Source organism: Pipistrellus kuhlii, unplaced genomic scaffold (genome assembly GCF_014108245.1).
Source record: "Pipistrellus kuhlii isolate mPipKuh1 unplaced genomic scaffold, mPipKuh1.p scaffold_m20_p_3, whole genome shotgun sequence".
NCBI lineage: Eukaryota > Metazoa > Chordata > Mammalia > Chiroptera > Vespertilionidae > Pipistrellus > Pipistrellus kuhlii.
This window is the reverse complement of record NW_023425529.1, coordinates 44,175,025-44,201,261: the sequence shown is the minus strand read 5'-3', so window position 1 is coordinate 44,201,261 and position 26,237 is coordinate 44,175,025. Positions and strand designations below refer to the sequence as shown.

Here is a 26,237-nt window from a genome sequence, read left to right as displayed (position 1 = left end):
AAGGCCTGTCCCACCACCCACCTTCCTTCACCATGCCCACGGCCAGGCACTTCTGGAAGCGGCAGAACTGGCAGCGGTTGCGCCGCCTCTTGTCCACAGGGCAGTCCTTGTTGGCCAGGCAGATGTACTTGGCATTTTTCTGCACTGTGCGCTGGAGGAGGGGGCGACACGGAACAGGCTGTCAGGGCGAGTGGGGAGGGGGAGCCGGGGAGGGGACGGTCCAGATCCTGCTGCCATCCCAGACAAAAGCACCCTCTGTTCGCAGCTATTTTTCTAACATTTGGGCGGCGGGGGGGGGGGGGGGGGGGGGGGAGGAAGGAGGTGGGGGGAGAGAGAACATCTTGGGGACGCTGAGGGAGGCTCTCACATTGGGAGGAAGACCCCCAGGACCCCGAACCGGGGACGAGGGGCTCCCCGGCAGCCCAGACACCTGCACGTCTCCTGGGCCCTCATCCGCCTGTCCCTTCCTCAAGGCGGACGAGAGAGGGCCGCGGAGGGGTGGCGGGGGGTGGTGACGGGAAGCTAAGCGGGCACCCAGTGCTGGGACAAACACACAGCCTGTTCCCGAGTCCACCCCCAGCCCTCTAGCACCGAGCCCTCTTCCCAGAGCCTTTCATCTCCTGCCAGGAACACGAGCAAGGAGAGCGAGCGAGCTCTCGCCCGGGGCTGCCTTCCCACCAGGCCTCGGTTCGCCGAGGATGGGCTGCGGGAGACCAGAGGCCGGCCACGAGCACATACCCTCTTGAGGACTCCTGCAGCCCACACCCTCTGCCCCTATCTCACCCCCTCTCTCCATCACACCGCAGTCCCCCCGGCACTGTGCGCCCTAAGACGGGAGAGGTCCCAGCCCCTCGCCGTTTCCTGGGGTCCCTTTCCTGATTAGAGGGACTTGCCGGGAGAGCCCAAGGGAGGCTCCCACAGACCCAGGGGGGTGAGCGGCCAGCCCGTCCGTCCGCCCGCCCGCCCGCCCGCCCGGGGCAGCCCCGTACCTTGAAGAAGCCCTTGCAGCCCTCACAGGTGCGGACGCCGTAGTGCTGGCAGGACGCGTTGTCCCCGCACACGGCGCAGCGGCCCTCGCCGCCGGCCGGCGCGCCGCCGCGGGCCTTGGCCGGGGTCCCCGGCACGCTCAGCATCCCCGGGCCCTCGAGGTGCGGGGAGGCGGGCGCCAGGCCCGGGAAGGCCGTCGTCGTCGTAGTCGGCGGCAAGGCGTAGCTCTCCCCCTCCACCAGCGGGTGGGTGGCCTGCGCGGGGAACAGCTTCAGGGGGCTCTGGGCCAGGCTGGGGCCCGGGCCCGCCGCGGGGGGGCTGAAGGAGAAGAAGGCCGGGGGCTGGGGCGGCCCGGGCGCCTTGGGCAGCTGCTCCGTCCATGCCCGCAGGCCTTCGTAAGTCTGGCTGGGCGAGAAGGGGCCGAAGGAGCCGTCCCAGGGGGAGAGCTGGGGCGGCTGGAGGCCGGGCGTGGGCGGCGACGGGGCCGAGCAGGGGCTGCCGTAGTAGTCGGAGCCGCTGGAGGACAGGGTCTCGTCCAGCGGGCCGCTCAGGGCGCCGGGGTAGCAGCCGTACACCTGGAAGTCCTCGAACTTGAAGGAGGCGGAGGCGGGGGAGGTGGCCGAGGAGGAGGACGTGGAGGAGGCCGAGGAGGAGGCCGAGGAGGGCGGCGGGGCCGTTCCCGGCAGCTGGTAGAGGAAGGTGTCAAACTCCCCCGCGTAGCCGTCCATGAAGGTGCTGAAGCTGGGCAGGGCGGTGGGCGCGCCGGGAGCCGCCTCGGGGCCGGCCAGGTCCATGGCGGGCTTGCTGAGCTCGGGGGTCAAGGGGTCGCTGGCCAGGTGGTCACGGGGTCCTGGGCTTGGCGCTGGTGTCCCATACTGGGCTTGGATACAGGGCATCTCTGGAGAGGGAAGACACCACAGAGGGGCATCAGCAAGAGGAGCCCGAAGCCCGACTCTAAAGACAGACCCCCGAGCGGCCAGGTGGCAGGAAATGCCAACCAGACGTGAGACCCAGAGGTGTGAGAGCCACGGTCAGCCCTAGGACCCGGGAGCCCTGGCCCCCGGCCACGGCCCTGTCCCCACCTCCTCGTCACAGAAAGCCGCCGAGCACAGGCCCTGCGAGAGTGGTCTCCGTCGGAAGGCCTGCCACACCCAGCCGGCCTGGGAGCCCTGGGGAAGGCATCGGGCCAGAATCTCTCTGTCAGAACAGGGGGAAGCTGTGTTCCTCCAGGGCCCTGCCCGCCCTCGCCCGCCGGCGAAGGCATGGGTGGGGGCTGGGAGAAGGGTGGGTGGGAGAAGCAGCCAGGCTCGGCCTTAGCTCAGTCCCCGGGAGCAGATAGGCTGTTTCTCCAATCTGGCACTTCTGGGAGTATTCCCAGGCACAGCCTAGCCTCTCCAAACCACCCCCCTCTTCCCTTCCCTCCTCCCCTCCCTGCCCCCAGTACCTGGGAAGGACATCCTGCAAATGGAAGAGGCGCTGGGAGTGAAAAAGGCCTGAGCAGCAATGAACCTGTCTCGTACCCCTGCCCCCCACACTGCATACTGAGCAAAGGCTGCAGGTCCCCCATGCACACCGGCCCTGCCATCTGGGGATGGGTACCCACTCTGCCCTGGCCTGGGATGCTCCCAGAGGCAAAGAGGAAGACAGCCCAGGACTCCTCGCCCCGTCCCCAGCTCCCCCGGAGACTGGGGAACCTGACTCCAGACCTTTAAAGGCCACATGCCAAAGAGAGGCTGAGAGGAGGCAGGAGGGAGGAGAGGACGGCCCCTTGGGTGTCCGGAGAATGGACAGTCCCCAAGAGGAATTTCTCTGCTCCCCCCAAGCATTTTTCTCTGTACTTTTCATAAGAGAGCCCTCAGCGTCCACCAGGAGTCCGGAAGTGGCTCTGCAGGGAGAAGACACCCTGCCCTGCCTGGGTCCCTCCATGAAAGGGTGTCTGTGCTCTGAGAGCTTCAGGAGCTCAGACAATGGGGTGACACCCCCACCTTCCACCACCCACCCCAATCCTGAGGACCAGAGAAGCATCACTCCCGGGGACCCCTAAGTTCCCAGCCTGGTCATAAACGAACAGAGAAGCGGCTCCAGGACAATTTCCCATCCCACTTCCACGCCTGGGGTTTGCACAGCTCTGGCCTCCCCAGTCAGGGAGGGATGCTGGGTAAGAGAGCAAGCTGGCACAGAGCGCTATCATCAAGGGGGGTGGGGGGGGGCAGCGGGAAGGGGCAAAGAACCCCAAGAGTCCTCGGCCTCCAGCCTTTCTCCCACCTCCGGGGGCCCTAGAGGGGGTAGCACCACCCTGACCTACCCCTCCCACAAGCCACCCAGACAACGGAGCCCCAGGAAGCCCTGGCCCCACCCACCCGGCAGCACCTGTCCGCAGCGCACAGCACCTGCGAGCGATAAGTGGCCACGTCTGCCTGCCCTGGGAAGGCATGGGCAGGGATGGGTTTGGGGCGGAGGAGAGGCAGCGGCCACGAAGGGCTGGGCGTTCCAGCTTTATTCAAATCCTGTTTCTCCACTCGGACGTCCCACATCCGGATCAACACCCCCCCCCCAACCTATTACCCTCCCCCCGCCCCCGCCCCCATGCAGGTACTCAAAGGCGCAAGAGACGGACCCACATAGGGGTGGAGACGGCAGCAGAGTCTCACAGGGAGGAGGAAGGGGCGGGGTTGGAGGAGGGAGGGGGCGAATCCGGCTCCAGGCAGGTCCTGGCAACAATGTGGCTTGCACCTGTTCTGCTGAACCTACCGCCTCAGGCTGCACCTTACCTGTCTGATCCAACCGTGACTCCGGAGGTAGAGGGATAGGGGTCCCCCTCCAGATAGTACCACACCGGAGACCCCAACATTGGTCATGGGCATCCAGGACCCCCAGGAACCAGGGTTTCCACGTATCACACAGACACACACACACAGGATCCAAGCTCCAGCTAAAACCAGCTCCTTGTTCTCCCAGAGACCCTGCTCCTGCCCCAAGGGGACTTTCTGATCCCATCACGCAACGGCACCCCCTCCACCGTTCAGCCAACGCTGGCCATTCCCGTGGGCCACCCCGAGGTCTGCTAACAGAGCTGGGGCAGAAACTTCAGGCTGTCTGTCCTGCAAGCCAAGCCGCAGCCTCTTACGTGTTAAGAAAAGTACCAGGAGCACGGGGAGGGGGCTGACAAGCTGGGAGGAGGGAGACCCCTTTGGAAATCCAACGGATCTGAAGCTCTCTGTGTCTTCCCTCCCAGGGTACTGAAAACCCCATCAGCACCCCAGTCCAGGGCGCTGGGTGCCCCGTTGAGCACCCTGGGAGGCTGAGCTACAGACAGCTCCCAACTGGACAAGTCCCAACTCCTGGCGCCAACCCCAACCCCCTGAGGCTTCCACCTTGCACAGACCTCACCCCCCACCCCACCCCCCGCACCAGGCAGACTCTAGTCCAACCTGGGGTCCTTGCTCCGTTCCCAACTGCTCCCCGGACAACTCCAGAGCTGCACCCTACAACATCCTCTCGACCCGCGCGTACACCCGCCCATCTCCTGCATGCAACACCCCGAAAACCCAAGACAGGCAGCGCCGATGAGCTGCACGCTGCCCGCGGGGGTACCTACCCGGCCGGCTCCTGCTTCCCCAGCCCGGGACCAGCAGCACCCCGAGTCAGTCGATGCCTGCCGCCGAGCGCACTCCTGCTCCTGCCGCCTGCACGCTGCCCTAACTCTCGCAGCCGCCGCCGCTGGGGCTCCCCGCCGGAGCCCACTCTCCTCTTAAGCGCTCCGTGACGCACGGGGCGGGGCGGGGGCGCCGCTGACGCACGGCCGGCCGGCCCTGGCCATACAAGGGCGCGGGGGGCGGCGCGGTTCCGGCGGGAGGCGGCGCGGGCCGGGGAGCCCGGGGGGGCGGGGCCAGGGGGGCTGGAATGTCTGCGCGGGTGACGCACGCGGGGTTCCATTGACGCAGGGAGCGCGGCCCGTTTGATCTATAAATAGCGCCCTCGCGCCCGCCGCGCCGGCTAAAAATAGCAGCTCGTGGACTCCCGAGGCTCCCCCGCGGCACCCAGGGCCCGGCCCGGGGTCCCCAGGTCCGAAATAACCGGCCGGAGGGCCAGAGCCCAAGGAGAGGGCGCTCTGGAGCCGCAGCCGCTAGGGCTTCCCCGACCAGGATTTCCTCACCCTCCAGCAGCTCCCCGGGCCGGCTCCCTGGGTTGGCTCCCTGGGCCGACTCCGCCTGGCACCCTCCCAAGCCCTTCCTGGAGGCCTGGGATTGGGGCGGGCAGGTCAGGGGCACACCTGATGAAACTGCGCCCACCCCCCACCTCAGCCCCGTGCACTTGACCAGCCTCCCCCTGCAGAGTCTCCCCAGCGGGGTCCTGGGCTGAGAGGTTACCCCAAGGATCAGTAAGAGTCTTATTCTCTCCCCCGCAATTTCCTATGCAAAACACCTTCCGGAGGGCAGGGGTTTGCCTGGCGGAAGATGGACCCATGGGCCCTGCCCCACCCGCTGAACTTCTTTTCTCACCAGTCCCCGCCACAGTCCCTTCCAGGTTGAGTGAACGCTGGTGGGAAATCACCGAATTTCAGAACTGGGTTGAGCCTGAGAAATTTTTTCGAATGTGTGCAGACTCTTCCCCATTTTTATAAATAAACAAACTCAGAAATACGGCACTTGTGCAAGGTCACAGCAAAAGGTGGTGGCCCACGGGGGTGATCCCTACTGACTGCATTACTAGGGGATCTTTTCTCGCCTTCCCCTGTCACCTCACCTCCAACACCTGTGGAAAACTCTGACCAGCCCTGTATCAGGGCTATATCAGGGCACAAGCCAGGCTGCAGCCACCTGGAACCTTCCCTGGTCTGGCTGTCACTCCCCTCCCCTACTCTGCCCCTCGCCTGGGGAACCCTTACCTGCTAGGAAAGAGAGAAAAGAAGGGCTAATATTCATAAGGAGAACACACACACACACACATACACACACACACACACACTGGGGCCTCACCCAGCCCCCTTCTCCCCTTCAACTCTACATGGAGTTTCTGCTTCCACTGAGCATGCACCCCTGGACCCCACTCTCACCTCATCTGGGCACCCTACAACAATTCCTTCTACCTTTGGGGCACTTCCTGCTCCTCACCTCCATCTCAGGTTCCCCACACCCTTGTCTTCCAGCCCCCACTTCTCTGTCCACTCAAAGGTCCAGCCAGCACCTCAAACTTCATCTATTCCCAGCAGTGCTTGTCATCTGTGCACTCTCCATTACCCCATTTCTGCTCCTGATGCCCTGCATGCAACTTTTCACTTTTTCCTGAAATTCTATTTTGGAACTTTTCTTGGATCCCCAGTTCCTACTGCCAACCACAGCCATGCCTCAGTGGTACCTGCAGGAAGCAGCAGCAGACCAGCTGAGTGAGACCAGGGACCTCTGCTTTTCCTTGCTCACACCCATTAGGAAAACTAAAACCACCCCTTAACGAGCTTGTCTCCACTTCCCAAACCCAAACCCCCCCGGACAGAGCAGTCTTCGCAGAATCCCAGTCTCCTTCAGTGATGTATGTGGTCAGGCCCTGCCAGAACACCCCGATTCCAGCATGGTAGCTCTGTCTTCAGAGCTGGCTTTTCCCAAACCATCTTCCAGAGACCCTTCAAGGCCACCGGGGTACAGGTGAAGCCCGGGCAGGACAATGCCAATGGGACCATCCTGGATCTCCACCCCACTTAAGCCAAAATTTTTCTTTGTCTTGGCCCTTTGCACAAGATTTTGCTTAGGGAAAAAAAAAAAAAAAAAAAAAAAAAAAAAAAAAGGCTTGACCACTAATATCATTCATGTCCTCCCATTTTGCAGATTAAGACCCAAGGACTCCCAGAGGACCTGCACCCTGCTCAGGCACACACAGCGAGTCTGGGCGGGTGAAACTGGGCTGGCCGCCCAGTCCCCCAGCCCGCCCTGGGACACTTCCTTCCAACCAACACGGCCTTCCTCAAAAAATAAAAATAATTTTCATAGGTCAGCAAAAGATGACTCGCCAGATCAGCGTTCTTCCCTCAGACAGGTGTGTGAGCTGCGTGTGCTCCAGCCCAGCCTCAGCGGCTCTTTGAGGACGGGGCCAGCCTTGAGCCCTGGCACCTGCCTTTCCTTGCTCCTGAGGGGAGGCCCACCGGGGAGCGCCAGGGAACACGCACGTGCTGAGGAGCTGTCCAGGGCCCTGGCTAACTCTCCGCATCTCAGCCCCAGCCTCCAGATCTGCGTCTGCAGCCCAGGCCCCGCTCCCCCGGCTGCTGCAGGTTTGGAGGCCGCAGGATTGCCGCTCCAAAGGCAGAGGGGAGGGGAGGCAACTGCATCTGCCTCCTGGCCATGCTTGTAGGAGGGGAGGGGTGCTGGGGGGTCTACACACATGGCGCTCTGAACACAGGAGACAAAGGCGGGGTCTCTCTGTGGGAGCACAGCCAGGGCCACCATTGGGCACCCTTGTGGAACACCTAGCTTGAGAGAGAGGAGGAGAGGGGAGGGGCTTGGGGACCTGAGCTCATCCCTGCTGGCCGGATGGCCTCCAGAGGAGGTGGACTCTGAAGGGATGGCATCTGGCTAAGGCAGGACTGTAGGGAAAGGCATATTTGATGCAGACTCTGGGAGAACTAGACCAGAAGCTGGTCCCAGGCTGCACAGAGACTCCTAAGGGCCCTCCCAGCCTTCAAGAGTGAAACAGCTCTGGTGGGGGCTGGGGGGACAGGTAATGATGAAACAGGAAATGATGAGAGATGTATCCAGAACTCAGGGGAGAACCAGAAGGTAAGGAAGGGCCAGGATAACACAGGAAGGGCAGGGATGGAAGGTGTCATATTGGAGATAAGACAGCCACCCACGTCAGGCCCCCACTGCAGGCCCAGCCCACCAATGTGCCCTCACAACTCTCCTCCCCTCCACACCGCCCCCATATAAGAACCTTGGGTTAAACCTGCCCACCACCACCTAATTCTAACCCTGCTCATCCTCTAAGATAGCTCCTGTGCCACCCCTGGGTCAGCCTCACAGAATAATAAGCCCCTCCTCACTGGGGGTTGGGAGCACGGGAATACTGATCGAGGGTTAGCCCAGGGCACTTCACATGGGTTCTCCCACGAACCCTCTCCTCAGCCGTCCAGGAGAATTCTGACCCACATTTTATAAATGAAGAGATGGAGGCTTGGGAGCAGGACTCACACTCAGGTCCCCTAACTCTCAGTTTTGGGTTGGACCCAGTGCCCCCACAGAACCAGGTACACACAAGCATCTGTAAATCGAAAATAGTGGTGCCAGGAGGGGGTTTAGGAACCTTCTGGTTCACAATCTGGACATGGCCCCCCACTCTGGAAAAGTCATGAGACTGTACTCTTCCACATGTGTCAAACACAAGGCCCGCAGGCCAAATCCGTCCCGCCAGGCCTTGCAATGTGGCCCGCACCGCGCTGTCATCACTGCACTCCGCTGCGTTTCCATCACAATGACAGTTTATGACTGTTCAGTAAACCATTCGGCCCGCGATTTAGGCTGGATTTTAGATTTTGGCCCCTTCTCTGATTGAGTTCAACACCACTATCTTAAACTATCACACCTGTCATTGCCATGCTTTGTGGTACATATATTATACTTTCAAAAATAAAAGCGTAGCCCTGACTGGTTTGGTTCAGTGGATAGAGTGTTGGCCTACAGACTCAAGGGTCCCCGGTTCGATTCCGGTCAAGGGCATGTATCTTGGTTGTGGGCACATACCTAGTAGGAGGAGTGCAGGAGGCACCTGATCAATGTTGATCTCTCATCGATGTTTCTAACTCTCTATCCCCCTTCCTTCCTCTCTGTAAAAAAATCAATAAAATATTTTTTGAATAAATAAAAGCATAACTAAAAGACAGTCATGCCTCAGTGAAAGCAATATCTGTATGTATATGGTACAGATGCTGCTGGAATTTACTCATTCGTGTGTGTGTGTGTGTGTGTGTTTCTGAAATCACAGAGGAGCAGCGGCTGCTTCCCATGATGCTCTTGTTCTCATGCGACATCCTCAGAACACAACTGCAGCTGGGAGCGGCCATGACCCCTTGACAGTACAGAGGGATCCTCACACATGCAGCATGTTTTCTGAACAACTCACTAGGCCTTTGCCCCTCCCAGTCACATCTTAGGGGGACTTATCATGTGTTCAGCCACACCCCTCCCCCACCAATGTGTGAACGTGAGAGCAAGGCCCTGTCTCCCCCAACTTGACAGGAGGGCCCCTCAAGCATCCTCAGAGCCGTCCCAAATGGGTAGCCCATGTTCCCAGCCCCGAGGGAGGGCGTGGAGTGGAGAGAATAGAGGATGGAGGAAGTGGAACTGCACGGCCCCTTTCCCACGCTGGCCCCTGACCTCAGGGTGCCCCCTCCGCTGCTGTGCAGAGGGCAGGAACTTGCCCCCCTTTCACCAAAACCAACCCCACCCACGGGCCTCCACACCCACCCCAGGGTGGGCAGAGAGAGAGAGCTTTGCCTCCTCTCCCTGAGAAGTGGCCAGGGGACCTTCCCCGCCTCAGCCCCAGGACCTCTGCCTGCCCCTTCCTGGCCACTTCCTCTTCCTGCCCGGACAGTGGGCAGGGGGATTCGTGCTGGGGCTGGGACCATGCTGCCTACTGTCCCAGGAGGCTTCCCATGGACATATGTTATCTCCCTGAAAACAGGCTCCCAGCGATGTGAGCAGGTTAGCTACTGCCCCCACCTCTCCCCCCAGCCCCTGGCCGGGGCAAATGACGGAGGAGCTCTCAGAGGCATCTGCGACCAGGAGCCAGCAAACCTGGTGTGCGACCAGGCCCTTGCCCTCTCTGAGACTGTTTCTCACCTGTCCAAAGCAGACAGCATCTCAAGTCCCAGAATTCCCTCTGCTAGGGGGGGTTCGTCAAGACTCAACAATGAAGTAGAGCAACGTCTGGGGATGGGGTTCCGGGGCCCTGTAGCAGGATCCTAGGCCACAGGGAAAGGAGACAGACACCAGGGTCCTCAGCTAACCTGGGGAGCCGGCCTCCCCCTTCTTTACGAGCCAGAGAAAAACAGGGCTTGAGTGAAAGGAAGTGGGAGTGTGCCCAGAGAGGTGGCTCCACCCAGCATCAAAAAATCCCAGGCTCTGAAGAAAGCAGGCCTCTCTCCATAGAGGTCATGTTCAGTCCAGCGGTTTCTCAACCCCACTTCCCTCTCGGCCGGACGGAATTAACATACAGCACGGAGGAATAAGATTCGACCTCAGGAAGAACAGCCAGAGCTGGGAAGCGCAGACGGGATCACGGAGTTCCTTTGGGAAAGGACAGCCCACGCCCCGTGTGCACCCTCCTCCAAACCCCGCTCCTGGCCAGCCATGCCCGCCTCCTCCCTTGGAGGGTCTCCCATCAGCCTGCAGAAGAGCCAGCACCCACCCAAATCTCCTGCCCCAGCCCGGGGTCTCCACCCAGCCACCTTGGGCAACATTTCAAATTCCAAAATAAAAACGCTCTGATAATGAGCCCCAGCCGGAAAGACTGAGGCATTTTCCTATTGTTAAAGTATTTTTAGGCACAGGCTCTGGATTCGTTTAGAGACTCACGTTCAGAAAGGGGAAAAGGTCTTGTTTTTTTTAAGCGCTGAGAAGGAGAGCGCAAGAGCCTCCCACGTAAGGAGCTGCGACTGTTCCAGGCCGGGCCGGAGCCGCTGGCCTGGAGCCTGGGGAGCATGTTTGTGGCAAGCTGGCTGGCCGACCTGCCAGACCTCACTCCAGCTCTGCTTCCCAGGCACCCAAACCAGCTGGGGAACTGGGCAAGGAGAGTGGGGCAGGGGCGGGGAGCTCGGGGGAGCCACGCCCGGGGGTCTGCCTCCCAGTCCCAGCCAGCTGGGGGTCCAGGGACCCCACACAAGAGCCAGTGCTGAAGTACCCGGGTGGACACCGGCTCACTCCAGTGCCCCTCCCCACCTGAGCACATCGGTGCCGGGTCCACACCTGGGCGGCAGAGAGGAGGCCCAGGACCCCGTGGGAGAGCTCCGAGGAAGGAGGAAGATGGCATGGCGCCTCCCGGTTCTCAACCACAAAGGGTCCCCAGGTCCAGCTCCCATCATCCAACTGCAGGGAAGCCCTGACTCTCATTCCTCAGGACATGGGCCACCTTTGCTCCCTCCTCCTCCCCGACTCCTCTCGAGGCCAAACAAACCACAGAGCAGACAGTCTCAATGGGAAAAGACCCAAATAGCCCAGCTCTTGTGCCTCAGTGTCCCCGTTCCTAAGACTCACCAGTTTCCTCTTCACAGTCGGCTTCGGCTCATCGTGGGCAGCTGCTGCACCGAGGGAGGAGGGTCCCGGGCCCGGTGGGGGGCTCTTCCCGTGGCCTCAGGGAGCCCTGAGGGAAGAGACGTGACCGCCCAGTCAGCCTGTCCTGCGCAGGGAAGGCCGTGCACCAGCTGAGCGGGCTCGGGACGCAGAGCTGTCTCCAGGCCAGCGTGTCCTGCTCTGTTTATATAGCAGAAACCAGAGCGGCCTCTGGGGACAGGGGGAGCTGCCTCAGGGCCCTCTTGGCTGAAGCCCGACGTTGGCCCAGGTCAGCAGGAGCCCAAAATAGTCAACTGACGGGAGCCCCGGTGTGAGCGTGACGCTGGGCCCGTGCCCGGGCCTGGCAGACAGGTGTCCACGTCACAAGACCAGCAGCTCTTGCACTCACGGGGCCCCAGCTGGCAGCCCCGCAACGTGGCCTTGGCAGGGTGTCTGACATGAGAGATTCGTCCGGCCACCCAGACAACGAGGGGAACATGAGAAACCCTGTCGTGGGGGCTGCCGTGTACCCAGAGGGAAGGCTGGGAGCTCAGGATGCCAGGTCTGAGCTGAGGGTAGAGGTGGGGGCCGAGGGCATGGGGGGGATACCTGGCCCACTGCTGCCACCTTCACTCACGTGCTTCCCACGGCGTGATCCCCGGCTGACCGGACACACCTGCCTCTCCCGCTTACACTAATTCCTCTCCTGCCCGGGCCTGAGGCTGGTGGCACAGAGCCTGCTGCCAGCATGAGGCCAGGTGCACAGCCAGGGCAGCCCTGGAAACGGAGGCCCAGCTTCCCAGGGCTTTCCCTTTTCCATCCAGGCTCACCCTGGCACCCCGCCCTCCCCAGCCCAGCCATCTCTCTGGGGCTCTCTGCACCCTCAACACCAACTCCCCAGGAGGCAATAGCGTTTGGGGGGTGGGGGGGGGGAGATACTGCGCCGGCCCCTGCTTCATCTGAGATCTCCCAAGGCCTCAAGGGGCTGTTGCTCAGAGACGCCCTCTGTTCTCCGTTCCAGGGAAGGAAAAGGGGGGTCACAGGATCCCTGTCCAGGGTGCCAGGGTGAACTCCAGCTACCTCAGGTAAACACGGTAACCAGGACTACGGTGCCCCTGGCCCATCCCAGTCTCCCAGGTCCCCAGAGACAGGGCTGATGGAAATGCCATTCCAATGACCCCCCCCCCCCCTCCCCATCTGCAGATCGGCTCGTGCCTTCTCTGGGAGCATGCTCAGACAAGGTGTGTCCTCACAGCAGATCAGGCCTCTGGGTTTGGGCTTGCCTGGAATCCAGGAGCCTGGACTCTGAGCCTGGCTCTACATGTCCTCACCGTAGGACCTGGAAAAGTCACTTCTCCCCTCTGTAACCCAGTCCCTCATCCGAGGATCCCTCTGGCCATGTCCACCAGACTGAGATCTCCCCCCTCAGGAATGCTGGATCAATAGTGGCGGGGGCCGAAACCCGTTTGGCTCAGTGGATAGAGCGTCGGCCCGCAGACTGAAGGGTCCCAGGTTTGGTTCCGGTCAAGGGCATGTACCTTGGTTGCGGGCACATCCCCTGTGGGGGGTGTGCAAGAGGCAGCTGATCGATGATTCTCTCTCATCGATGTTTCTGACTCTCTATCCCTCTCTCTTCTTCTCTGTAAAAAATCAATAAAATATATATATATTTTTAAAAATAGTGGTAGGGAAGGGGGTCTCTCCCAGTCCTTGGTTAGCAAGATCCTTCCCATTCACAGAGGCACCTCCACTACCAGACCTCACAGGACCCTCAGGACAGCCATCGTAGGCAGGGGGTGGTCAGGGAGGAATGGGGTAACCCCGCCTTCCCTTCATGCCCCTCCTGGGGCAGTGCCTGCACCCCAGAAACAAGCCAGCTCCCCATCCCCCACGTCTGCCCCTCTACACTCCCAGCGATGTAGCCCTGATCTACCCGACTCCACCCCCTCAGCTTCCTGGAACGGGGCACATGCTGCCCTGAGAGTCGCTGCCACCCTCCACCCCCACCCCCACCAGCACCCCATGTCACAGGGCCCGGCGTGCCCCCCTCCACCTATCCTGCTGAGAAAATGAGGCTTCCCCCTCCACACCCCCACATCACCCCACCACCGAAACTCAGCTCTCCCCGTGCCGAGCAGCACCTCGCCCACCACCTCTTCAGGGCTTCCCCGTCCGCCCCCCAAACCACATCCACCTCAGGCGGCTCCACACCCACCTCTGCCCCCCAACCCCACCTGCTCGGGGCCCCAGGGGTAGACAGAGAGCAGCAGCAGAGCACTTACCACTCCGATGGATGGCCAGGCCTTGGGCAATCCTCAAACCATCCTCCGGATCTTCAGGGCCTGGCCAAAGGAGCCAGGCGCCAGGCAGGGCTGGAGCTGGCCTCTGTCCATGGTGAGGCCTACAGAGGGGAGTCAGCATGACGGAGAAGAAACCAGCCAGCAGGGGCCTTCCCAGGAGACAGCGCAGACCAGCACACACAGCTGTAGGGACAGGGGCAGGACCCAGGCTGCCAGGGGGATAAGCCAGCCCAAGGCTGGGCATCAGAGCGTGGATCCTGTGCCCTAGGCCAGGGGTCGGCAACTCATTAGTCAACAGAGCCAAACACCAACAGTACAACGATTGAAATTTCCTTTGAGAGGCCAATTTTTTAAACATAAACTTCTTCTAACGCCACTTCTTCAACATAGACTCGCCCAGGCCGTGGTATTTTGTGGAAGAGCCACCCTCTAGGGTCCAAAGAGCCACATGTGGCTCACGAGCCGCAGTTTGCCGACCATGGCCCTAGGCAAACAGTTCTTGGGGTTGTGGCCAGCAGATGCTAACCACATCTGGGGCATCTCCAGACCATGGCAACGCATGGCAGTACCCAGCCCCTCAGCCTTACTCCCTACTCTGGGGTGAGGGTGCCTCAATCCAGCTCGCAGCCCCCTGAGACGCACAAAGGGGCATTCGTAAGCAGAGAAAAGAGAACGGTTGTGAGGACAGAGCAGAATACCTTCTCTCCCCAAGGGTTGCACTGTCGCCCCCAAAGCCTCAGAGGCCCTCTAGGCAGGGGGGAGCTCCGTGACCCCAACTCCAGGCAGCCTGCCCAGCCTTGTAACCAGAGCAATGAGGACTCTCAGGAATATTCGGTGGAGGGACGTCAGTCCCCACAGGGGGAGGCCCAGGTTGGAGTAGAGGAGTGAAGGGCAGGATGCCCTGGTTTCACATCCGGGCTTCATCCCTTGCAGCCTTGGGCGAGTTACATAACTCTTTGTGCCGCTTGTTCCTGCTCCGTAAAAATGGCAATCTGTAATTGGCGTGTCTAAAATTAACAGCCATAGCGTTATCGTCAGGCTTAAAATGAGCTACACGTAAAGGGCTTAGAACAGTGCTAGGCACAGATGGGATATCAATTTGGAGAGAAATTCAATGTGGACACATCAAGGCCAACCTCAGACCTGGTTCCAAGCCACTCTGGGCATCTCCTAGCCTCTCCTGTGCTTCTGGGGCCAACTGTGTGTCCCGCCTCTTTAGCCTTTCCAGACTCTTCCCGCTGACAGCACTGGAGCCAGAGCCCCCTTCAGCCAGCGCACTCCTTCCCTGTCCCCACCCTTACTCAACCCTCTTCTCTCTCAGCGGAGCCCCAGAGGGCAGGACCAGCCAAGGCTTGGCGCTCTCTTGTTACCAGGCTGCCCTGCAGGCCCCGGCGAGGTCTGGGGAAAGAGAAGTAGATGTTTCCACGATGGGAGGCAGAGGAAGCAGGAAGGAGAGGGCCCCAGAGGGTGGGCGGCAGGTTCCCTCGCCCTCCTGACTTTTGCCCCAGGGTCCTCAGCAAAGGGGTCCTCTCTGGCCCAGGGCACTCAGACTCCCCTTACAGCGCCACCAGCACCCCGTTCCTATGGGTGTGGTGGGAGCACCGAGTGAGGGCCTCAGGGAAGGAAGGGAGGGCAGTCTGGAACAGCTGGAGAGCTTCCAACCCCAAACAGGAGGCAAAAATCAGCTTCGAACCTGCCCCGGCCCATATGCTACCCCTGCTTCCCAGAATGACGTCATCACCTCCTATACCCCAGGAGAGGTCTGCGGGCAGGCCCTATGCCCGCCTTCCTCCTCTCCCTTCCAGCCCACAGCTGAGGAGGAAGGTCAGAGGGACAAACACTTCCTAGCCGTCAGGCCCAGTCCAAGCGCCCAGGCCTCCCACCTGTGCCTGAAAACGGGGGCCAGAGCCAGGGGCCCACCGGTGCCTGGGCAGTGATTCCTAACGTCTCAGACAAGGCCCTGATCCTAGCTCCTCTCCCAGATCAATGTCCTTCCTCCACAGCCATTTCATACACTTTTCGTGGGAGCCCAGCAGTGAGCCATGAACAGTGGGAGGCCCAAGAAGGAACAAAGCAAGACCCCTGGGCCACAGGAGGCTACCACGGGGGTGAATCAAGGTCACTTACAATCAGCACTGTGCACGGGGCAACCCAAGGACCGAGAGGGCTGGGAGGGAGAAAAAGTGGAACCCGCCAAACGCGGTGGGAGCATCAGGCCAGACGTCATGTACCCAGCTGAGCTCTAGCCAAACGGGCCTTCTTTCCTCACTCAGGGCCTTTGCACTGTCTGTTCCTCCGCCAGGAAAGCATTCCCCGGATGTCTGTACAGCTCTCTCCTCCTCATCCATCATTTTCTTGCAGAGCCTACACCCTCATCCTACCACTTGAACCTGTTTTTATTATCTCCGTAGGACTAAAGCTATTCACTTGTCTCTCTCAAACCCTGCATTCTTCAGTCTCTAAAACAGAGTTCAGCCCAGCTGGTGTGGCTCAGTGGTTGAGCATCAACCTCTGAACCAAGGAAGTCTGGTTAGATTCCCCGTCAGGGCACATGCCCAGGTTGCTGACTCCATCCCCAGTCAAGGCTGTGCAAGAGGCAGAAAATCAATGATTCTCTCTGATCACTAATGTCCTCTCTCTCTCTCTCTCTCTCTCTCTCTCTCTCTCTCTCCCTCCCTCCCTCCCTCCCTCCCTCTCTCTCTCTCTCTCTCTTCCCCCCTTCTTTCCCCCCCCTCACTTCCTCTCTGAAATCAATAATAAATAAAACAGAGTTTAAAGTAAATAAAACAGAGTTCAGCACTAGCAGGCCCTCTAGTAAGTATCTGTGGAATTCTGGGAGAGGAGGGCTCACACATGCCCGCCGTGGCCTGGGCTGGGAGAGGGAGGGGGGTCAGCCAGTCGCCTGGAAGGAGGTGGGAAGGCCATTGCAGCCAGAGAGCAGTCCCTTCCACGTGGGGCTGTGACTCACTGTGATGAGTCACAGCCCTGACTCCAAGAGCCCTCAGCTCTGGGTCTCTGCTCTGCCTGGGCCCACCTGACACGTCCTTCCTTCTCTTTCCTACAGCCTCTGGGTCTAAACTCCCCCTTGCAACAGGACACGACTGGCAGGCCCTCTGCAGCCCTGGTGGCTCCTAAGCTGTGTGCATTGGCCAACGTTCCGCCCAGAAATGGGCATATCGCTTTAACACACACTAACAACAGCAGCTGACATATGCTGAGCACCGTGTGCCAGATACATTGCTAAGCACTTTATGTATATGTTCTCATTTCAGCCTCCCACCACTGTGTGGAAGGGATGATTATTAAGAACATTTTACCAAGAAGGGAACTGAGGCACAAAGCCGTTCAGCACCTTGCCCAAGGTCACACAGCGAGAAAGAGGCAAAGCTGGACTTAGGACCCAGGGGGCCCCCGGGCAGGCATTCCACTCCCCCTGGGGCTTGTGTAGTGGGTAGAGGTCTCTGACTGCAGAGCAGTTTGACAGCCAACACCAGACAGCATGTGGGAAGCTCCAGGGCCTGGATTGCTGGGCCTGCATTCCTGACCTAATTTTCCTAACTCCAGCACAGGTCTCAACATTTATAATCAGTCATGTGCATCTCGTTACTCCTGGTCCACCCTTCTCCTAGACCGCCATCGTTTGGATTCTTGATTTTATCCTACCTACTGTACACATGTCATTCCTCTCAGCTCTCGGTCTCTCAAAGGAACAACTGGCCTCCCTTTTCAGTCTTCCCCCAAGTCCCTGAATTAGCCATTCACTTGGAGCAAGTCTAGGACAAAGCAAGCCAGCCGTGTGGCCATCAGTAGGGTCCCTGTCCAGGCTGTCCTCAGCCCCCCCCCCCCCCAAGTCCATGAGCAGCTTTTGGGCAGAAATGCTGTGAACAGAGTCTCTGCCCAGCCTTCGTTTTCCTGGCATTCCCCTACCACTAGCCCCGAACCCAAATCAATACTTCACTGTACATGCCACCACGGGGCATTTCCAGGCCCGGGTCCGCTTCTGGCTCCGTGAGACCCTCTCCGGCCTCGGTTTCTCCACTGCGTCCCACGAAGACGTTGCATGTGGCAATCCTGGTCCCTCGCAGGGGGCATCCTGGCAGCCGAGCTCCCGAACTCCTGGAACCCGTTCCCTGCAGCCGGCGGGAAGTGGAAGGAATGTCTCTGGCCTGGCCACCTCCAGCGCCCTCGCCGGCCAAACCCCACCCTTGGCGGCCGGGGAGAGAGGAGCTGGCCGCCGCACTCCGGGACTGAGCCGGAGCGAGGAGGCTCCGCTGGGAACCCAGTGCCTCTCCCACCACCACCACCCCCTCCCCCCAACCCCACGCCGCCCGGCGTCCAAGCGGGACTCGCCACCAGGCTCCAGCTCCCCCGGGATGTCTGCAAGACACCCTTCTTCCCGGGTCACCCCGGGACCACGGCGCCCCCGCCCCGCCCCGCCCGGCCCCTCACCTGGGCTGGGAGCTCCGCTCGCCTCTGCATCCCCGCCTTCCGGGCTCGCACCCCGGCCGGCCGCGGGGGAGCGCCCATGCCCGGGGGTCGCGGACGCCGCGCGGGGGGCCCCCACGAGCCCCGCCGCCTTCTCGCGCTGCAGCCGCCGCGCCCCCCGCCGCCCCCGGGGCGCCCCCCGCCCCGCAGTTCCGGCCCCAGCCGCGCCCCCCGCCCCCGCGCCCCGCGGCCGCCCGCGCCGCCGTCCCAGCCGGGCGCGCCTCCCCCGGCGGGCGGGCAGGGGCCGTGACGCGCGCCCATTGACGTCTCCGGAATCCCGGCCGCGGCAGCCGACGCAGCCTCATCAATGGGCTAAAAATAGCGGCGCCCGGAATAGCCGCGAGCGCCCCGCCCCGCGTCCCCCGTCCCCAACGCGCGCACTGCACCCGGTTACATAACCCGCCCCGCCGCCGCCGCCGCCGCCGCCGCCGCAAACCCGCCTGGGGGGGCTGCCGCTTCTTTCAGGCTAGGGTGCTGCGGCCTTGCTAACACCTTCCAAAGCAGCCAACTTGAAGCTAAAGTTATAAATAAGTTTACCTGGGGCTTCCCCCGAGGTAGAGGTGGAAAAAGTGAGGCCCAGAGAGGCTTGGCAGCAGCCCAAAGTCACACAGCAATGAGGCTGGCTGGAGAGGACAAAGAGCTGTCCCTCTGAGCCAGCTGTGGGCACCCTCATCTGCATTGCTTGGCCTGCATGCCAACCCAAAGGCCAGGAGCCCAGCTAGGAGGGAGGGGGATAAGGGGGGAATTGTGGTTAAGCCCCCAAACCCAGGGCTACCAGCCAGAAGGCAGCTTACTTACTAGCAGAGAAGAGGACTTTTTTGGAGGGTGAAATTTCTCCTCAAGAGAAGCATTCCCAGAGGCAGGAGTGAAGGCAAGGGCAAGGCACTGGGGAACCCACTGATCTGGCTACTCCCATAATACTGTATGATCTAGGGCAGTGGTCGGCAAACTCATTAGTCAACAGAGCCAAATATTAACCACTGAAATTTCTTTTGAGAGCCAATTTTTTTAAACAAACTTCTTCTAACACCACTTCTTCAAAATAGACTTGCCCAGGCCATGGTCTTTTTTGGAAGAGAGACACTCATGGGGCCAAAGAGCCACATGTGGCTCGAGAACCGAAGTTTGCCCACCACGGAGGGCAAGTCACTTCACCACTATGAACCTGTTTCCTTACCTTAAAATGGGGATATTTTAAAAAATATATTTTATTGATTTTTTTACAGAGAAGAAGGGAGAAGGATAGAGAGCTAGAAACATCTATGAGAGAGAAACATCGATCAGCTGCCTCCTGCACCCCCCTACTGGGGATGTGCCCACAACCAAGGTACATGCCCTTGACTGGAATCGAACCCGGGACCCTTCAGTCCACAGGCTGACGCTCTATCTATCCACTGAGCCAAACCTGTTAGGGCTAAAATGAGGATATTAATATGATCCACCTTTTCTGGTTTTCTGGATAATTGAACAGCTGTGGAGGTGACTTGTACACAGTAGGCACTCAAACTTTCCTCCTTGCTCCCCTTTTGGAGTCTGACTTCCCAAATGGCAGGAATAATACCCAGAGGTTCACCCCAGAGGGCAGGAAGCCCTGAGAGAGAACCCCCATCTGACCATAGTCTCCAAGCACAGGCTCACCCTTAAGAGCCATCTGACAGTGGGAGTGCTTGGAAGGTTTCTCTCTCCCACCTGATTGGTTCACTATTTGGAAATGGGAAAACCATCTTGTTCTGAGCAAATCCTTCTCCAGCAACTTACCCACTTCACTGTGGCTGACTCAGGGAAGCCAGGTTAAGGCCGGAGCAGTGGGGCTGGAGGCAGGAGGAGCTGGAAGCAGGAGGAGCTGGGGTTACCTTCTTTGCTCCTATACTGCCTACCTTCTTTGCTCCTATACTGCCAGGCAGGCAGGCCCAGTGGAAAAGGCCCATTCAGCGGGACCCAGTCCTGTGCTCTGCAGCACCAGCCACCAGCGACTGCTCATTTCAGTCACCACCTTAAATTATGAGCATATCACCCAATCCCCAGCACCCAGCAGGTCCCATGCAGCAAAGAATCTCTCCACAATGGGCCCCCCATCTCCACGCAGCCCTCATTCCAGGGCCACATGCCTCTCCCCCAGGCCTTGCCAATGTCCAGAAATCCTTTTTTTCTGGACCCGTCCTAAACTCCTGCTGCAAATCTGAAGCCCCTTTCTCTCATTCTCCATAAGGACCCCACGGATCTCTGGCTTATCTCAAAACCACCTCTCAGGACCTTTACATTTCTCTTCCACATTCAAGGATTAGGCCAAAACAGAGAGAAAGAAACCAAGGCTTCAAAAATGGCAAGAGGAAGTGAGCGAGCCACGGGGCTGGCTTTTCCCTCCCCTGCCACCCTCCTCTCCTTCCTGCCCCAGGTGTTCCTTCCAAATGGACTTTTTTAAAAAGGCACCACCCCCACCTCTTCTTTTTCTTTTTCCAGAAACCTAACTTTTGAAACACACTTTAAAAATATTTTGCCTGCGTAGGAGAAATACATTTATTTGGACAGGAAGGATTTTTCTTTTCTTTTTTTTTCAAAGGCTCAGTTACCAGTTTTTCCACGAAGGCTTCCAGCCCACAGAGGTCTTTCCCTTCTATAAATACTTCGGCATAACTTGGCTTTATTGTATACTCTCCTGTTTTATAATCAAATAAAATATTCTATAAAATATGTAATGCTAGCTGGGACTAGTTTGGCTCAATGGATAGAGCGTCGGCTTGGGGACTGAAGGGCCCCGGGTTCGATTCCGGTCAAGGGCATGTACCTTGGTTGCGGGCAAATCCCCAGTAGGGGGTGTGCAAGAGGCAGCTGATCGATGACTCTCTCTCATCGATGTTTCTAACTCTCTATCTCTCTCCCTTCCTCTCTGTACAAAAATCAATAAAATATATATATTTTTTAAAAATATGTAATGCTAAATCCTACCTGTGTGGCTCATGACAATGGTGCGAGGTGGTAGGAGCACATACGTTCAAGAGGCCTGAGACTGACACTGGTTCAGCTATTAGGAACTGTGTAGCTTCAGGGAAGTTACTCACCTTCTCTGGGCTTCAGTTCTTTCTTTCTTTCTTTCTTCCTTTTTTAAAATATATTTTATTGATTTTTTACAGAGAGGAAGGGAGAGAGATAGAGAGCTAGAAACATCGATGAGAGAGAAACATCGACCAGCTGCCTCTTGCACACCCCCTACCTGGGATGTGCCTGCAACCAAGGTACATGCCCCTGACCGGAATCGAACCCGGGACCTTTCAGTCCGCAGACCGACGCTCTATCCACTGAGCCAAACCGGTTTCGGCAAGGGCTTCAGTTTCTTCGTTTGAAACATGAGGATGATAGCATAACCATCTCACAGGGTCGAGATAAAGAATGCAGCAAGGAGTCTGGCACATGGTAGCAGACCTGCCATTTCTACATAGGACTTGGGGGAAGGCAGGCTGGGGAACTTATCTGCAAGCTGCACATGCGAAGCGCTCACCTGGCTTTGCCCAGCTGGTATGTTTATTGGGGGGTGGGGAGCTTGAGGAACTGCCCAGATGATGGGGGCGCTGTCACCTCTTAGTGCATCACAATGTCCAGTACATTTCAACCCCCTTGTGGTCTCCCTGACTCAAGTCAGTGGCCATGACAGAACCACAGCCCAGGTCTTCTGACTTCCAGAACAGTGCTCTAGTTTCTACCCACCACCTTGTTCCTTCATACCTCAGCCCCTCCTCTTTCTATACAAGTTCCAGTAACTACCACACAGCCCCTATTGTGGATAGGAAAACTGAGGAAAGAAAAGGTCAACTATGTGCATGGCTCAGGAGCTAGGACCAGAGGGGGAAAAGATGCCCTAGCCAGTGCTGTCCCACATTATGGAAAATTCCTAAGGGAGAAGGACAAGACTGTGCGGCAGAAACCTAGTTCCTAATCTGATGGAAGGCAGGGCACAAGAGTGGTTATGAAAACATTGCCAGAAGGTCCGAGAGACCTCGAGCTAGCATTGGGGTGGAATCTGGAGGGTTAATCTGAGAGGCCTTCCTGGAGGAAGAGAACATGGAGCACAGAGTGAAGAGAGAGACTGGACCTCCCAAGGCTGAAGGATTTTTTTTTTTTGGGGGGGGGGGGGGGTTTAATGCCTGTACATTTGCTCTTTCCTGGTTGCCATGGAAGGCATCAGGGCCAGCTAGTAAAAAGTGGCCAAGGTCACCAGGCTGAAATTAATGCCTAGATTTCCTCTAGATCCAAGCCAGGCTCTTTAATAATAACAAACAGAAATCCTCTGTAACCATTTCATTACAAAATCAAACACGCTCGCTGTACACGAATGCAAAACGTTAGAGAACTGCGTGATTTACGGCGTGAGAGGCCGGTAATCCACTCCCGGGGGAGTCGGGTTTGGTAATCTCCTGGTGTCTGCTTCCAGATTTCTCTCCACGTCGCCAGATGCGATCTGGCGCGCCGGGCCTCCTGGAGGAGCCGAGGCCGGAACGCCGGGCCGGAACTGAGAGGGCTGGGCCCCGCTGCAGCGCCGGGGCCCGGCCTCGGCCCTGTCCCGCGCCACGTCCTCGGGGGCGGCTGCCCAGCCCCCCGCCAGGCCGGGCCGGGCGGGCTGGAGCCGGGGAAGCCTCTACGTCACGAGGCTGACCCGAGGGAGCCCACGCGCAGGGCCGCCTTCCATTACATCACCCGGCGGCGCGGAGCAGGAACCGGGCACACACCGGAGCCACCCATTGGTCGCCCTTCCGACCAATAGCACGAGGGTATGCAAATAAGCCAGGAGGGCCCGCTTCCTTCATGTCTGCTTTCAGCTCACCGACCTCGCTGGGAGGATGGAGCGCCCCGAGATGAGAAAGGCGTCCCCAAATCCTAAGGGGCAGATTTGGGATTGGCCGCCCCAAACCTGGTCCAGCCCGTCCTGAAAGAAATGGAGTGGAATGAACTGAGCCGCCTTTGCAGTGAGACGCCGCATTTGGGAGACTCGGGTTAATCAAAGAAGTGGTGCAAAAATTACTTAAGTCAATTTAGGAGACGGAAGAAATAAGAAAGAGATCCAGAATGGTAAGATATGTACACAGATAATAATTTAATAAAAAAAATTTTTTTAAGAAAAAAAAAAGGAGAGAGATCCAGCCCTAGCTGGTTTGAGACACAGAAAGCTGGAACGTACTTTTTGTTTGTTGGCTGATTTTTTCAAATATATTTTTATTGATTTCAAAGCGGAAGGGAAAGGGAGAGATAGAAACACCAATAAGGGAGAATCATTGATTGGCTGAGCCTCCTGCACGCCCCCTGCCCCCTATGGGGGGTTGAGCCTGCAACCCGGGCAAGTGCCCTTGACCAGAACAGAACCTGGGATCCTTCAGTATGCAGGTCTGCTAAACCTTAAAGGGCTGGAATGTGCTATGGAGATCACCTAGGACAGTGGTTGGTAAAATCAGTCAACAGAGCCAAATATCAACAGTACAACGATTGAGATTTCTTTTGAGAGCCAAATTTTTTATTTTTATTTATTTATTTTTTAAAATATATTTTATTGATTTTTCACAGAGAGGAAGAGAAAGATAGAGAGTTAGAAACATCAATGAGAGAGAATCATCGATCAGCTGCCTCTTGCACACCCCCTACTGGGGATGTGCCCGCAACCAAGGTGCCCTTGCCCGGAATCGAACCCGGGACCTTTCAGTCTGCAGGCCGACGCTCTATCCACTGAGCCAAACCGGTCCCGGCAAGAGCCAAATTTTTTAAACGTAAACTTCTTCTGACCCCACTTCTTCAGAATAGGCTCACCCAGCCGCGGTATTTTGTGGAAGAGCCACACTCAAGGGGCCAAAGAGCCGCATATGTCTCGTGAGCCGCAGTTTGCTGACCATGGACCTAGGCCAACCCTCTCACTGGGAACACAGCAAAAAACATATCAGATATAGCCCCTGTCCATTCTTACAGTCCATTAGGGGAGACTAACGTTAAACCATCTTGCATTTAAATAAGTATTAAGTGCCATAAAGAGAAAACGAAATGCAGGATGCCAAAGAGATGTTTAATGTGGAACTGTCACATTCAAAAGGGGGTGGTGAATAAGGGATGTTTCTCCAGGGAGGTAATTTTTCAACTGAAGGATAATTGTCTGGTAGAGAGGGGCGGGGGCGGGGGATGGGGGGGTAATAGCAAGTGTTCCAGGAGAAGAAGCAGTATACTGGAAAGCCCAGAGGTGGGAAAGAGCTTGATTCACTCAACAGCAGAACAGGCGAATGAGCAGTGGCCAGTGACTAAGGGAGTGCTGGAACATAAGGCTAGAGAGGAGGGCCTAGGCCAAATCCTGCCGGGTCATGTGCCAGGCACTGTGCCAAACATTTTCCTTGCTTTGCCTCTTTCCCTTTGTTCAACAGCCTATAAGGTAGGTTTACACGGAGGGAGCTGAGGCTCCAAGAGGTTAAACAACATGCCTGGGATCACACAGCTAAGAAATGAAGCATGGGTTTGTGTCCAGATCCATGAGACCTCGACGATTGGAGTCTGGGGTTCAGGGAGGTGAAGCAATTCGCCCCACATTTCATCGCTTGCAACAGAGTTGGGACCGCCAGAGAGGCCTGCAGACTGTTCACTGGGCTGTGCGAAGAGCGCTCGTGAAAAGGGTGAGAGCCAGGAAGGTGGAGAGAGAAAGGGTCCTGGCTGTGCAAGCCTTGGGGTTCGCCAGAACTTGCTTAGAACTTGGGGTTTGCTGAAGTGGAAAGAGGGAGGAGTTTATAAGCACCTGTCTCTAGGGGATTGCGGCTGGCCAGCAGGCTCCCGCCCTGGAAGCGGTGGGGCTTGGCCAGCCCAGACAGCCGGGATTAGCTGGATCTTTTGTGCTGTGCCAGTTGCCAAGCAACACCATCCTCCTGAGCTCTCACCATGGGGAACAGCTCTGGTTACGTGTGACAACCCCCTGGGGAACACCTGGAGAGACGAGGGGGGGTGGGCAGGCAGGAGACCGGAGAGAGGCCCAGCCCTTTCCCTCACAGGTTTATCGGGCAGTGGGATGGGTACCCCTTAGCTCTCTGGTGTCCCTTTGAACCCCCACTGTGGGCTCAGAAGCCCGGGGCCCACAGACACACAAGGACAGCGGCAAAGGCACGGGCAGAACCTCAGCCCAGGCAGGGCCTTCCAGGGAGTTCGGCTGCAGAGGGTGGGAAGGGAATCCTGCCTCCACATCTGAGGCCCAAGAAGAGCAGCGTGTGTCTGTGTGGGGCTATCCAGTCGTTCACGGAGCAGGGAATGTCCGCCTTCCATTGCTCTTCTGTAAAATGTCCAGCTGGGGAGGGGGGATCCTGCCTGCCACAGAGCCATCGAGGACACGGATCCTGCTCCCTGGCTGTGCCTGTTCCACTGAAGGACTGGGAGGGGAATAATTTGGTGATTTAATTGTTAGGTGATTTAATTCTTTTATCTTTTCTTTTTCAAATAATTTTTTAAAAATACATTTTATTGACTTTTTACAGAGAGGACAGAGAGTTAGAAACGTCGATGAGAGAGAATCATCCATTAGCTGCCTCTTGCACACCCCCTACTGGGGATGTACCCGCAACCAAGGTACATGCCCTTGACTGGAATCGAACCTGGGACCTTTCAGTTCACAGGCTGATGCTCTATCCACTGAGCCAAACCAGTTTCAGCTCAAATAAATTTTTATTGTTGAAAGTATTACAATACATATGTCCTCCTTCCCCTTTCCCCCCATTGACCCCTTCCAGCCTGCCCCACCCCCCTCCCCAGGCCTTCAGCATTCTATGGTCTGTGTTCATGAGCCATGAATATATGCATACAAGGTCTTTGGTTGATTACCTCCCACCCACCCACCCTCCCCCGCCTTCCCTCTGAGATTCCACACTCTGTTCCATGTTTCCATGTTTCTGGATCCACTCCATTCATCAGTTTATATTACTTAGATTCCACATATGAGTGAGATCATGTGATACTTATCTTTTTCTGACTGACTTATCTCACTTAGCACGATACTCTCCATGCTGTCTCAAAAAGGTAAGAGATTATTCTTTTTTACTGCTGCATAGTATCCCATGGTATAAATGTACCACAGTTTTTGTTTTGTTTTTAATCTATTCATCTACTGATGGGCACTTAGGCTGTTTCCATAGCTTAGCTATTGTACATTGTGCTGCTATGCAGATAGGGGTTCACACATTCTTTCTGATTGGTGCTCGGGTTTCTTAGG

The 26,237-nt window shown here is 57.9% G+C and overlaps 1 protein-coding gene across 4 annotated transcripts in view; it reads right to left on the bottom strand.

Annotated features, from left to right (window-relative positions):
• NR4A1 (nuclear receptor subfamily 4 group A member 1) overlaps positions 1-18,096 on the bottom strand; it is a 22,786-nt gene extending 4,690 nt beyond the window's left edge. The window contains exons 1-5 of one of the 4 annotated variants that reach the window (XM_045588003.1): positions 17,990-18,096; positions 17,499-17,670; positions 13,523-13,641; positions 990-1,885; positions 22-151 (exon numbers count right to left, since the gene is read on the bottom strand). In XM_045588003.1, coding sequence (XP_045443959.1) covers positions 22-151; positions 990-1,885; positions 13,523-13,641; positions 17,499-17,632 — 1,279 coding nt within the window. In that variant the 5' untranslated portion in view covers positions 17,633-17,670; positions 17,990-18,096. Of the gene's footprint in view, positions 1-21; positions 152-989; positions 1,886-4,585; positions 4,740-11,225; positions 11,387-13,522; positions 13,649-17,498; positions 17,671-17,989 lie in introns of those variants that run through there. The other 3 variants (XM_045588004.1, XM_036456987.2, XM_036456986.1) reach the window with 3 other exon arrangements.
• Positions 18,097-26,237: the final 8,141 nt, after the last annotated feature.